The sequence below is a fragment of the Spea bombifrons genome, chromosome 5 (genome assembly GCF_027358695.1).
Source record: "Spea bombifrons isolate aSpeBom1 chromosome 5, aSpeBom1.2.pri, whole genome shotgun sequence".
Classification (NCBI taxonomy): domain Eukaryota; kingdom Metazoa; phylum Chordata; class Amphibia; order Anura; family Pelobatidae; genus Spea; species Spea bombifrons.
This window is the reverse complement of record NC_071091.1, coordinates 96255602-96270735: the sequence shown is the minus strand read 5'-3', so window position 1 is coordinate 96270735 and position 15134 is coordinate 96255602. Positions and strand designations below refer to the sequence as shown.

The 15134-nt window shown below is 39.1% G+C and overlaps 1 protein-coding gene across 1 annotated transcript in view; it reads right to left on the bottom strand.

Annotated features, from left to right (window-relative positions):
- The window catches only part of VPS13B (vacuolar protein sorting 13 homolog B), a 359343-nt gene that overhangs the window by 116864 nt on the left and 227345 nt on the right, over positions 1 to 15134 (bottom strand). The window contains exon 31 of the mRNA XM_053466785.1: positions 8858 to 9061. Within this exon, the coding sequence (XP_053322760.1) occupies positions 8858 to 9061 (204 nt within the window). The remainder of the gene's footprint in view (positions 1 to 8857; positions 9062 to 15134) is intronic.

Genomic DNA, 15134 nt, shown 5'->3' with positions numbered 1-15134 from the left:
TATACTTGAGATAACTACAGACGTTTTGTATGCAGTATTTATATATTTGCTCGTAGCTGGCATATTTGCTTTTTGTTTCTGTCAAATTTCCCAAAACTAAATATTTTATATCATATTCAGACATTTTTTTTTGTTCTTATATATATATTTCTGACAAGAAAAATGTTTTTTTAAGTCACATTTTTATTTTTTGGTGCTGCGGACACAAAAGCTATGGGCACTAAATGCCCCCAAAACATCTGCCAAGGAATTCTAGTTAAAGGTGTGGTTCCATCTACTCTGATTAATTCAGCATTGTTCAATTTAATTAACGTAACCAAAAGCAGAATTACACGCATCATTCATAGTGCTCTTGAATGTCCAAACCTTTCTCAGAAATAATTCATCATGTACAATCATTCCCCACTAATAATTTGCCAAGGACACTTAATTGTCATGTGACGCCAAAGCAGACACTAATAGGTTGCTGCAATAGGCTTCTTTGTTAGAGTTAAACTTCCAAAGGAAAGAATACAGCCACAGATCTGTTGAGGGTTGTTTGCTTAGCATGCTAGGGAATTCAATTAACTTTGTTTTGCTGGAGAGAATTCTGTTGATTTATATAAAAGTTGGACATTTTCTATATATTTTCATCATTAGCCCTCTTCAGACAGGCCTTAGCCTCAATCGATGCCGTAAATCATATTCCAATTTTTTCAACATTGTTCAAAATTATTAAAAGTATATTATACATACATATACAAGAAAGAAGAAGGCACACTTGCACAAGAGTTTGTAGGCATATAGTTGGGTGCATGATTGAACAATTATACCTAACAGGTGCTGATAATCATAAATTTAATATGTAGGTGGAAACACAATCATTAACGGAAACAGAAACAGCTGCGTAGGAGGAATAAAACTGGGTGAGCAGTCAAACTTACTAACAAGGTGACGTTGCTGAAGATAGTATAATGTCAAAAGTGATACAGCATGGCAAGACTGAGCACAGCAACAAGACAAAGGGTGGTTATACTGTATCAGCAAGGTCTCTCACAGGCAGCAATTTCAACACAGATGGGTTTCTAGATGTTCTGTCCAAGCTCCTTTGAAGAAGCACAAAGATACGGGAAATGTTGTGGACCGCAAGGAAACTCGCAGCAGATGAAAGGCACACCATGCTTACTTCCCTTTGCAATCGAAAAACATCTAGGAGTGGAGGAAAACAGTGGGACCCCGGTACACCCATCTACTACACAGAGAAATCCACTCAGTGCTCCTCATGGAAGACTTGAGGCTGAAAAGCCATACCGCCGACGTGGCAACAAGGCCAAGCGGCTCAACTATTCACAAAAACACAAGATATGCAAATATGGCAGCAGGTGCTCTGGACTGATGATTCAAAGTTTTAAATATTTGGCTGTCGCTGAAGGCAGTTTGCTTGCAAAAGGGCTGAGAAGCGGTACACGAATGAGTGTTTGTAGGCAACAGTGAAGCAGGGCGATTGGAGGATTTGGGGGGAATTAATGATCTCTTCAATGCTGAGAAGTTCAGACAGATATCCTCAGGGTCATGTAATGTATGCCTTGTGGCACCCTCATTGTGATGTCACCATCAGGGGTACCATCCAGTTTAAAAAAATCCACAGCAAATGAAAATAATTAAAATACCAATATTTGAAATACTCTGGGGTGTCAAGTTTTCAGAAATATAAGGTATGATAGGGGTAAATTAAATTGGCGGCAATGACATATACCAGGAGCTGGAAATTCATTCCTGTACAATGTGTATGAAAAAAACACACAAAGAAATTACTACCACAAACTTTGCCAAAGGATTGTGGTCCAATAAGTGCATGGAAAGGATACCAACATTTCAAATACCCTGGGATGTCTAGTTTTAAAAAATATATGGTTTGATGGGGTAAGTTGAATTGGCTGGCTTCAAAGATGTCCCAAATTGGATATGGGGGCAGGCTAGGTGTCAAAATCTCACTCTAAAAACTGAAATGTGTATGTCTCAAACATGGCCTTTTATCTCTCAGACAACCCTTAAAAGGGGTATCACGGTACTCAGGATATTTTGCTGAATACATATTGGGGGTCTGTTCGGCAGTGACATATACCAGGAGCGGTAAATTCATACCTAAAGTACAATATGTGTGAAAAAATTTAGTGCATGAAAGAGTTATATAACTAACATTTGAAATACCTCAGGGTTCAAATATATATTGAACTGACTGATTTCAAAGATGTCCCAAATAGGACATGGGGGCAGGATGACCAGATTAAAATAGGAAAATAGTAATTCTACAACTTGTTTAAATAAATAAATCAGCATTAGGTATCTCTAAAATCAGGACACATATTTGAATCTATTTATTATTTTACTATTTTTGAGTTATAATAAAATTATTAACCAAAGAGAAAAACACAGAAGTATAATTTGCTGTCCATAAGAAATACACAGATTTTCATTCACATGTATCTCAACCAATTTTCCCAAGGTTTTAAAGTGATTGAGAAAAGAGGGATAGCAGGATATTCTGCCAAGCCAAAATGTCTGATATGGCCTCATAAAACATACGGTTTCTGTCAAACTAAATTAGTTCTATAGAGAGAAATCCAAACAAATATTTAAAAAAGGCTTCATAGAATATTTCTGGCCAAAGAAAGATAAAAGACAATATCATTAATATTACAGGGAGGAATTTCATTCCTTCCATTAATCACAGAAATTTTTTCTAGATCCAAACTCCATTACATTTTTAATCTAATGGCAGCTTGGGTTATGTGTACGGTGAACTGGAAGCCAAATATATAAAAAGTGCGGCAGGTGAACATATACCACTTACTATTAGTAAGCTTATTCCTTGCCCAACCCATAACATTTAAATGGTCGCATAATGCAATAACCCCATTAAATGCTGTATTTTTATCCTGTTTGTTTCTTGTATGACCTACAATTCACATCCTGTAATGTCTTTAATGTGCATGTGTGACAGAATGACCTGTCATACAGGGGCCCAAGGTACTCAGAGATGGCTCCAGCCTGGCTGCCAAACAGGCAGGAACTCCATTGTTAAACTAATCCCATTAACAGGATGGCTACCAGGGGGATATTCAGTAGCTAAAGGGGATTAAAGGTTGGGTTGTCTACATGTATCTGTTAATTTATGTTAATGAAGTTCTGTGGCTATATCAGTCTATGTTTTACAACAATAAACTGTTCATTCCTGCTGTACTCAGTTCAAGGTAGTTGTGTCTACTTATTGGGTACACATAGCAGGGTTCCAAGGTGCGCATGCTGGCTGGTGCTGGAAGAGATTCCGGGGACAACAGGAGGATACATGTGGGTGATCTCTGGGAGTTACTACAGCTCTCTTGGTGAACCCGTTACAGCATGCTTAACTTTTTATTCAAGATTTTACACAGGCGTGGCCATGCCCTTAGGTTTGACTTTTGTTGCTTTCTGTTCAATAGAAAGAACAACCACATGGGAACCCATACTTCTACACATGATCCAGAGAGATGTCTTTGTAGCCACAAAGTGCCTACAAAGACAATTCCTGCAGAAAGACATTAACACTGGAATACAACAACACCGCCTACAGTTTAAAATCTCCAATTAGATGGAAATTTGTTTGCAAAAGTTTAGAGAAGAATTGTCTTTTTTTGTTAAAATAAAGGACACCCAATGTACAGTTAGAAAACCCATCCTTACAAACAACTATTATAGCTATTATTAGTTTAGATTTACGTCTACTATATTATAACTTTCTGATATACTTATGATGTGCAGTCCTATACTTGACCTAGATCCTAAAAACCATGACCCCCACTGCATAGCTTGCGGAGGAGGGTATTCCAATACCATGATCTCTGCTGAACCTAGTGTCTGTTTGTAAGCTTACATCAACCTCTCAATGTTCATAAAATACACACATATTTTTATTGAATTGTGTAATGACACATGGGTTGGAAGATATATGATGTCCCTTCTTCTTGGTGTAAGGGTGCTTGTAAGGTTGAGGCGTATAAAACTTATCCTTTTTCTTATTGCAGATATTCACTTCTGTGTAGAAGCCAAGACAACTTATGTTGGCTAACTGACAGTTTGTTCCTCAGCTTCCATAGGCAGTGTTGACGTTACAGGTGAGCTTGTGTGGTTTGTCCAAAATACAGTACTAAAGCCCCATGTTTATTCAATGTATTTGTTTATAGTTTTGGATTTAAATTATGGAGCAGTTTACAGATAAATTACATGTGAATTCTGACACAATGTATTCCTGCTGGTGTTTTTCAGACATGCCACCCTAGAAAGAATACCCCGCTGGTCCACACATACTCATCTCAATCCATCAGCAAGGAGAAGTGGTCATACTAATCTAGCTCTTCCTTTACCACTATCATGTTTTTTAGAACAGAACAAAGCAGAGTAATTGCCCAGCCCACTTTCTATAGAAAACATTTCACGTTTTTTTTCCAAAATCATACCCCCACCCCCAAAAAAGATAAATAAATCATATAGTCGAATGTCATCAGATATCTCCTTCTAAAAACCCTGGATATTCAGAATGTTTCAGTGCAGTGTTGCAATAAATTCCATCCATTCAAATGTGGCACTTAGGTAAGCCGTTCTCTTTCTCCGGCGCCCTGTTGCTCCCCAGGAGGTGGAATAACTTTTAACGCACACGCACTATGTATAAAGCACATAGACATGTGTATTCAATGAGAACAAGTTGTGCTGGCAGGCATGGGGTACAGTGCCTTATCACCCACAAGATATTGCAATGGAACATAACTCAAGGCACATTATACATCTGTATTTTTCTCATTTCAGGCAGAGAAAAATATAAAGAGCAGGGACTGGAAACAATTCAACTGCTTATACCCAAAAAACAAAATACCACGGCCGCAGCTGTTGCCGGGGCTAGTTTGGAGCAAGGCCGAAAAAAAAAGGCTTGAGCTAACGGAGAGGGTGTGGAGGAAAATGAACAGGGAGCTGACGTTCCTTGTTCCTTTATAGGGATCTAAAGTATGACATGGCCAATTACAAGAGAGCATTACTGTTTCGCATTGACGGAGTCCATCTGTTAGATATATTTTTCAGGGGCTGAGTATGTATTTCAGGCCAGCAAATCTTTCTTTGAAACAACTAGTGTTGGCAGGGGAAGAAGAATCCATGCTAGTGACTGCTCTTCCTTATGTCAGACGAAAGATCAAGATCACTGTCTGGTTGCTCTAAGAAGGAGGAGAAATGAGTTACTGCCTGCAGAAGGCAAAAACTTCCATCGTTTCACATATGGGAACTTCCAAGTAAAGCAGAAGATTTACTGGAGTCAGACAGGGACTCCTACGTTTATGGACTTTCGCAAACTAACAAAACTTAATCCTCTAATAAATGCCGTTTTATGTTTAGTAGTACTTTACTGCACATGGAGAAGGAATCCGTGCACAGTGACCACCAAGAGCCTTCCAAGAGCAGTAGTGACATCATAAAGTTGTCCATCTACAGCACTTATGTCAGGGTAGTTTATGACCAAGTTGGAATTTGAGAGCTGCAGGCCAGCTAGTGGAGAGCGGCAAGACTGCATGTTTAATACGGGGAGACGGGATAAAGGGAAACAAAGATTATTATAGGACATGCGAGGACAGGTAATACCCTCTCAGGACCAGGAGCGTGAGCAACGCCGGCTTCAGCGGGACACACTGAGTGAATGCCATCAATATGGAGACATTTGGATTAGAGAAGTGTATTTATGTGGTTAAACTAATTAAATTACATATTAGTGTCATGTTGTGTAATTATTACCCTTTTCCTCACCTGACCCTTACAAAGGCTGTGAGGAAGATAATTGGGAAAAGGAGAGGAATAACGTAACGGAGGAAAAACCATGGAAATCCTTGGATAAAATGTCTGCTTTCATAGAGTATGCATTGGGTGGTTTTCTATGGTAATTGGGGCAGATCTTCTTTAAAAAGGACAGTTGCATGTCTTAGGAACTCAGCCCTGTCATTTCCCAGATGGAACCGGTCAGTGTGCTGGCCGGCGGATGACTGTATAGCATGCATTATAGAGATCACCCACGGCATTTATTGGGTATATTGTGAGTTGACGCTAGTGGATGCACGATGTTTAAAAAAATACTCCTGACAGAAGGAAAATGTGTTCGCTGTCAGCAGCTCGTTCTCCATTGGAAAATGCATAGACAGCTGTCCAGAGATGCTAAACATATTGCAGCCTCACCACCAACACAGAAGAGAGCGTTCATTAATATATTCAGTTCCGGTCAGAGAACAGGACCGCACGTTCTGGAAACTGATTTTAGTTCAGGCCAAGTGAGAGTTTAGGCCCTGTCTGCCTGTCATGATAGAATAAGAGAGTTATTAATTTTATAAACACTGTTTCCTGCGGCGCTTATAACGAAGCTGGAAGTTATGTGCCGCTATTTCCCTCCAGACTAAACAAGCAACAAAGTTACCTGATGTTATAAAGCTTGTAACTGAAATTAATAAAACCCCTGCGGAACTCGGCTAACAGACCAAATGTTTATTTCTAATTTATTCTAGTTGGTCAAGGCAGCAGGGGGTCACTTAAAATTCTTAGTAGACTGTGTCCTATAAAGTTCAGAATATATGCCTCAAATATTTGCTTCTAAAATGCAGAGCTGCACAAGATGGTGCTGTAGAAATCAAATTCATAAAAAAACCCAATATTAATGAAACATTACATTTAGAATGTTTGAAAGGCGTAAGGAATAGCACTGTGTATATCCGCTTCATATCATATTATATATATATTCTGGCACAGTCTTGGAACAGCTGGCCTAGGGCTGCATTATCTAACTGCGATATACCGCTTAGCCTAAATAAGTTTGCCTTTAATACTGAGGAACAGGATGGATGAGGAGGACATTGAAGGCCTAACTAATAACAATTTGTCGGACTGTTTGAGCCAACACATCCATATAAACATAGCTCTATACATGATTGAGTAACACTCCCATGCTACTTTGTTCTGACCGAATGTTGTGTTCCTTCCAGATAACACTTGAAAGCAGAAGCATGCTTGGTATATTTGAACGGTCACAGATCCAGTTTTTTAAGTGAGGTTCAAGCAGCAGTATTATGTCCTTCGCAAATTTATCTCACGGCTAAGGGGGCGAGGGGAGATAAGTAGAAGCCCGACTTACAATCTCTTTAAAGCCCTTTGTTTAATCCGGAGTACATATTAAAGCAGCCCACCTGTGGTTTGTTTTTATAAAAGTGCAAGTTATAGATTTTGTCTGGTTACAGAGCATAAAACTCCACATCATAGGGAAGATAATGTATTCTGGAATGTTTTACACCATTCAATCACATTCAGCAGAACTAGCCTAATAAACACACCACTGTTATGTATACAAAAAGCATGAGTCAAATTGAAAATGTAAATCATTCCCGTGTTAACGTTCCCCCGGTTAATCTTGCTATATTGATTGGAACATTTGTTAGCACTAAAACAAATAATCAGGGGCGCATTACACATGGGTGTTAATGGTCGTAGCTACGCAATTTCAAACAAACTGTATTGCTTTCCACTCTTAAAAGGACGATAGAGCAATCACATTCGGAAAGCTCTGTTCGGCTCGGGCGACGGAATTCTGAATTGCGCTAATATGGAGGGGATTGCCAAAAACATTTTACATGTCAAATAAAACTGCTGCCATAACGCTGCTCCTCCCTGTCATGAACAATTCTCGGACCACCAACAAGGGCATTAAATATGCAGTCAAGTTCTTACACTGTTATACGCTGAGACCTCTCGTAAAAAGACCTTTATTTAAAGCTAGAAATGGATCAAGCTCATAATTATGTCTACAGGATGGGGTAATGCTGATTAGAACTGTATGTGCACATTAGTAACGCAAGACTTATTCTCCCCTTACAACTAATTCTTCATATTTCTCTTTGTAAAGTACTGAAAACGTTAAATAAAATGAACATACTAAAATGTAAGTTATAGTAATATTTATGTGTCAAATCACAAGAATGCGTGGTTAAATATGAAATGAGTAATAAACTCATGGGTTATTTGAAAATCATTTCAGAGTTACTATCCAAAGTTCTTTCTACGTGTCTAGTGTTACTTTTAATATTAATAACTCATCCAGAAATCTGCTTCTCAGCCCCAATTCTATCATAGTCCAAAGACGTTTGTGATACCCTTTGGTGGACCATTGTTCATGTAGCTTGGGGTCTCTGCAGATTATGTTCTTACTCTAAGAATGTTGGTCCACTAAAAGGTATCACTAGTCTTCTTGGATTACCTAGGTCCAATGTGGCAATATCCATTTCAATGTAATCTAATTTTAATGAAGTAGAGATCAAGGTCTCTACTTCAACCATATTATAGCATACAGTAGGTAAGAAGAGACCTATATAGTCTTATAAGATTCTAATCCATTATAAGTCATTCAGCCAATAAAGTTATCATCATTAGCAAATTGACTTTCTGCATTTGTGTGGTTTGAGTGAAGATGTACCCACTGCAGACACGTTAAGCAGCTTTTTTATGATAATTTTAATACTACGATTTCTCTACATGACTTCTCTTTTGGGCTTGGAAGTCTAAAAAAAAAAAACAACCAAGGATTCAACTGGCATCCTAACGGAGTTCTTTTTAAAACTAGTTCAAGATACTACAGCAGAAAATTATTTACTCTAAAGGACAAGGAATTGTTGTGTTGAAGTACATCATGAAAAACATGATGCTTGAAAACATGATGGATTGTGGCTCATCAGCCGATAAAAGGAACACTGCTCACAATGACTCTCTAAAGCCTTCAACACGCCTCTATGGTCTAGACCAAATCTATAGGTTAGTGCCGCGTTACCTGCTGGCCATGTTCCATTCCAAAGCTGGATTCTGTGATCCCCGGTCTCCTTCCGTCAGATGGCCCCCGCTGCTATTCTCCTTTTCAGGTTTCAGCTGCTCCCACTGGGCAGTCCCTATGTTAATAGACTGTAGGTCAAGCTGGTACTGTCGGTCTTCGACTTCTGATCCCGGATCCCTAAGAATTCCCAAGTTCAAGGCACGTCTATGATGGGGAAAAAAGCAGATAGGTGTAATTAGTAAAATGTATAAACGCACTGAAAGAGTCCTTCTTTCACATTAACCCCATATATTTTATTTTCTTAATGCGTAGTATGTTAGTGAGATCTCATATAAAACTCTATCCTCCCACAGTAAATGCAGATGTTTAGAGCTGCATAGACAAGGAAGTCTTTTCCGTGAGGGCTGAACTGGCCAAGGAATTGCCTACAGAAGAAAGTTCCTTAGCACAAACTACATCGACGGAGCAGCTCTGCCCACCACAAACACACAGCAGTAATCCGTTCAAATGTATGTTACATTACTCTTGGTTGCTCAAGTTTGGACCTGCACACTTTCACCAAGTTGAATCCCCATTAAGTAAAATGGAGGGAAGCCTAAGCTGTCTTGTGGCCAGTTAGCAAAGCAGCAGGCCAAACGACTCTCTGGGCATTATTATCCACAACAAACGTACAGATTTTGTGAATATAGTGTGAATAAAATACCAGCGCGTTATCCACATGAAACAACAATTACCCTCTGCAGCCAATCTCTATGGCTCTGTTCACACGTTTGTTATTAAAATCTTTGCTTTTGTAGATAAAAGAAAGAAGATGCCAAGTTGTTGTTTTTTTTTTGCTTTATCCAATTTGTATTTTCCATAAAAAAAACTTATGTTATCTCCTTCTTGGATGTATTTTTCATTGCCGTTTCCCTAAGTGAACTGGCAGATTTGGTTACTGGACACACAGACTTGATGAAGATTTAATAAATATTTGCTTATCCAGGCATCATTCCAAGAAACATTTTTTTTTTGGATGGAGGAAATATTTTTTCATCTTCTACATAACAAGTATGCCCAGTCTTGTGGGATTTTCAATTTTGGACTCCCCTGGGTCAGACATAAAGGAATCCGTCTGTTGAAAAAGCAGCTTGATTTTAGCAGACATTACTGTCTTCTTTATTTTTTCCACGACTTTCTTTTTTTTTTTTATATATATAATTACAGCTGAAGTTCAGAGTCTCGGCTAAGTGCTTAAAATATGGCACATGTAATTAAAAGCTTTCACCTAAGTATTAGCGTGCACATTAGAAACCGAAATTTCTCTTTTTACTGCTTCTTTCCCAGAGATCACGTTGACGTAATTTATTTCCCTAACCAAGGCAGTTTTATGAATTCATGTACCTTCATTTATATTACAAACCAATGAGTGACATCAGGTCATACTTTAACATGCTTATTTGCTTTGGCTAACCCAAATAAAGGTTGCGGTACATTTTTGGAAATATTAGCCAAAACAAAGGCACTTAATGGTACTGCAGTCATGTGCTTGTGTGTGTGTGTGTGTGTTTTAATATGGTATTACGTGGTGAAAATCTGCTTTATTCAATGGTACCATGGGGGAAATATCCTGGCTTCATCCAAATAACAGCCCACTTTTCTCGTAACCTTTGCACAGTGCATTAATAACAATGTAAAGTTAGATCAAAAGGCCTTTGTTGTACAACCTCGTTTAGAATTTTTAAAAAAATTATGAAATATCACTTTATGCTAGATTTTGCCAGTTTTTATTTTATAACCATCCGGCCCATTACATGAACAGCCCTACCAGTAACATTAGGTAATAGAAACTGGATTTATGTAAATACAATGTATTTGCTGCGTATAATTCATGTATTACCTTTCTCTGTTATTTTCATACCTTATCGCAATTTGTCACCCAAATGTATTTCTGTTTTATAAATGACATCTTTCATGTCCCAGTCTTTTTTAATATATATTTTTTTATTTTTTACAGGTCATGGCCCATACCTAGGAGTTTCTAAATGATCTGACCCCGAGACTCTTGAAATATTAACCTTTAAATAGCCCATCATGAAAATACTATGTTGTGACTCACCAAATGTCTCTAATAGAGGCCCTGAAGGGATTCTTGACTTGTTTTCTGTAAGATACACTTGAGACACCTGCATTCAAGCAGGGATATCAACTTTAGCATACTGTAGTAAAGGCACCAATTAGGTAGAATTAGGCAGGAGTGAGCTCCATACTGTGTGACCCTGAGAATCTGTCACTTTACTCCGAGACACTGAAATCGGGGCAAAAACTCTCAGTATGGTTATGACTATTCCTGTCAAAATATCGTCTTGGTAACGCTACTGGAACTATTGAGAGAAACAGCCGTTTTCGTTGACCCAAGAAAAATCATGTACGTTTTCTCCATTGTATTCAAATGACTCATCTTTTAGGTGCTTCTGATCGGACTGCAGGATACTTTGATACCTACTTCATTTATTATTGTATTTGGCACATGGTTGCTGAGTTGAAAAATCTATTTAGTTACAAATAAATTCTTGAGAATTTCATGAATTACGTAATCACTTCAAATAAACCTGATTTCAATCGTAGCTTTCAGCTGCATTACATGGGGGGAGGGGCAATAACTATATAATTAAGAAGAAAAGGATCAGTTACATTTTATATGGGGTCTTGATACACCCCCTTTAATAGGAAGTTTTCTTGAAGCTCTTTGTTTATCTTTGCATGTGAGATAGTCGCTACTTTCTTAATGTAACTGCACCAGAAAATTACATTTTTATGTTAAAATTGCCTTGATCGATAACAATGATTCTGATAAGAAGTGGACGCCCGGTCACATCCTAATGTGCAGAAACACAGTGTAGCAGCTCAGCTAAAAGACTGCACTAATTATTATTTATTTTCTGCGAATTTGCTTTTTAATGCTTACTTTAAAACTGATGTGGTCTAGACAATCACATTTTTGTGTGTGTTTTCTCCTATTTCTGGCTTACGCTCCCCAACTATTGCAACACATTTCTCTGTTAGACTGACACAGCTCCAAAGACTGAAAATAGACTTGATTGCCCATAATTGTAAAAGCCGAGACACATAAATCATTAAAAACTAAAGGACAACTGGAAGGAAAGCTGCACTGGCACAAGTGATGTAAGGATGTTGAAAGCTTTGTTTTTGCATCTTATGAAGCGGCGGACCACCCTGTCTCCAGGAGCTATTCCTCCAGCCATGAGATAACATTTACACAGTAATCACTGCCAGGTCCCTGCACAACCTCATTTGTCACAATGAATTCACCTCAAACGTGGAAACCGTGTTACCGACTCTTCCGATAGAGAATTATAAAGACTCTTTTGGTTATCTGTCCCACATAAGTTTCCTTCGCTCGGAGAGTCAGGGTGACTAAGACAAGGGAATGACCTAAGGAGGCCTCACTCACAGTGATGGACATTGGAGCAGCCGCGCAGGACAGATTTGTGCCTCTCATGCAGGGCTGCCTTCAAGGTATTACATGTATGGGGCTCACCCGGAATGCCCCCGAGGTCCCACATTGTTGTACCCCCTCCTACATCTCTACCTTGAATATCAATGGATTGCTTTCAAAGCTAGAGACTTATAACATGATGGCTGGGGGGAGCTGTGCTTCTGCAGCCCCATGGAGGGCTCTAGGGAACACGGCTTGGCTCCTGTACCCAATTTCACTAATAGTCCAAAGACCCAATGGAATATGACAGACACCCTCCATGATACTGCAGATAAGGTTGTTCTGTCCTTGAAGCTATATAACAATTCCTCTGAATCAAGCAGGAACGGCTTAGTGCCCAACCGCTGCCCCCCACAATGAGTTCAACATGTTCTCCACTCTTGCGTTTTAGTTGTCTAACAATATGTATCGGCGTGTGAATAATAGATACAACTCAGCTGTACAGATCTTGTTATCTTCCTGTATTGGTATCACAGGCCAAACCAACAAATTAAAATATTGGCAAATACACTGCAGGTGACATGACTTTGGGTAGTGTCTCTCATAAGCTTAGGTTCCCTGCTAGATGTTTTTGATCTCCAATAAGCAGGTAAGCATCCTACACGCCGAGGAGCGGATTTGAGGCTCTAGCTGGGTTTTAGGAAAGACATTGGTGTAGCAGAGGATGAAGAGCATGGATGCAGTGCCATTGTAGATAAAATGATGATTTATTTACAGTTTTGCTGTGGCAACAAAGACCTAATCCAATGCTTCTTGATAAACCCCCTTGTTTCTAGGACTGGAAGGTAAACTCATACTGTAGTAATATACCGGGTAATAGAGAGGTGATTTATTTCTTTTTTGTGGATATCAATAAACCTTAGAGACCTCAGGTACCATGGGAAGAGCTGTATTAGGTTATACTTCTGTCTCCAGACAGCCAGGGAGCTCTGAGAACTACTAATCCTTGGAGATCTTAAATAAAAAGATTCAGGAAACCAAGAAGAAACTCAAAACTAGACATTCCTCTTGGCAAAGCACATGTCAAGTCTTAAATGTGTCATCCAGAATCCATGCAGTATTATGACACTGCGTAATTACACGCGTGTAAAAAAAATAATACATGACCTTTGTTTTACCCTTCGCATTTATTTCCTATGAAAGAGGAGATAATGAGGACGAAGAGTTCAAACAATAAACACATACTATTCTATATCAAGGAGTGTATTTTATTAAATGTGTGACATGGGAAAATACAATTTTGTCTGACTCTGATGGGGCCATAGGCCAACCTGGATTATTGACCCCCTTTACATATATTTTTATGCATTCAGCAATAAATGCCCGTGTGATGACATAAAACCACGTTGCTTTATAGGGTAACTCACCCAAACCTATCTTGGACGGACAATGACCAAACCTTTTCTGAGTATTGACGTTACAGACATATATATGCATACCTCCCAACTGTCTCAGTTTGCAGTCCTGACTTTTGGGTACTGTCACGGTTTTGCTGGCACTGGTGATCATATGTGCATACTGAGCTGCGGCACTGTTCACAATGTTTCTGGATCTGTAAGACAGACCATGGAAGGCAAAGGGATGGAGCGGGGCTTAGTGATAAGCTCTGTCCACTCCGTCCATTGTTGCCAATCATCCATTTTTAATTAATCTACTTTTCATATGGGTGGTAGGGGGTGCGGTGGCATCATCTCTGTTAACCTCAAAGAGCTTGTTATTTATAAATACACAATAGGTGTCTCAGAGAGAGACAAAGGAAAAGAAACAGCTGTAGAAGCCTGCATACAACACAAATATACAGCTGTATAAAATAGAACAGCATTCAAGCACAAACATCCCAAGAACCAAAATACAGGGAAAGCGCTAAAATCTGCGTAATCTGCGGCGACATCACATTGGGCAGTCTAAACGTTAGCAACCCTTATACATCCCGTACTCATTATTCTAATGCACGCCTGCTGGACTATAAACGTACAACTGCATGGTCTCCATTAAAGCACGTGAAGCATGTTACAAGCCTGCTGAAGCAAAGAGGCAAAGCATTAGAAATCATTAAAGCACATCTGTCATTTCCCCCCATATTCCACATCTCACCGTTCTGTACACGAAACGCACCCATGTCTACAGATTAAAAAAAGCAGTATATATATATATATATATATATATATATATATATATATATATATGGGACAGGGGTGCAACATAGACCTGTGCAGCGGGGCTCAGGTCCTACGAGATCCCTAAAGGTTTCGTGGGGCCCAACAGGAGCCTTTCATGCTGACCCAAATAAATAATTGTGTAAACGTTCATCAGCAGGCATGTGTAAGGTGTTCATTACGATATCACTCGCTTATTCATGTGCAAAACCAACATAACTTCACACGTGGAATGGCATATTCTGAGGCGCTGGCATCCACATGTTATTTAGGATGAGAGGGAGGGCCCTTAACACAGCTCGCAGGTGGGCCACGACTTTTTGTCTTATGCTTCTTCCTGGTGAGAGGGCTTATCCTTTTATTTGGGATCTGCATGATTATTCCTCCCCATTAAATAATCTCTGCCGTCGGGATTTTATAAGGGTGGGTTAGGAGAAGGGACAGTCATTCAGGACAAGAAATTGATTAGAAACCGCTGGCTCTGCCACAGACTGCCTTTTCTCTCTGTAACCACGAGGTGAACAAGAAAAAAAAACACAAAATCTTGTAATGATTTCTTCTTAATCTCCCCTGAGTTCCCACTGAGCTATGAAATCATTTGAGGTCTGTTGCAGATTTCATT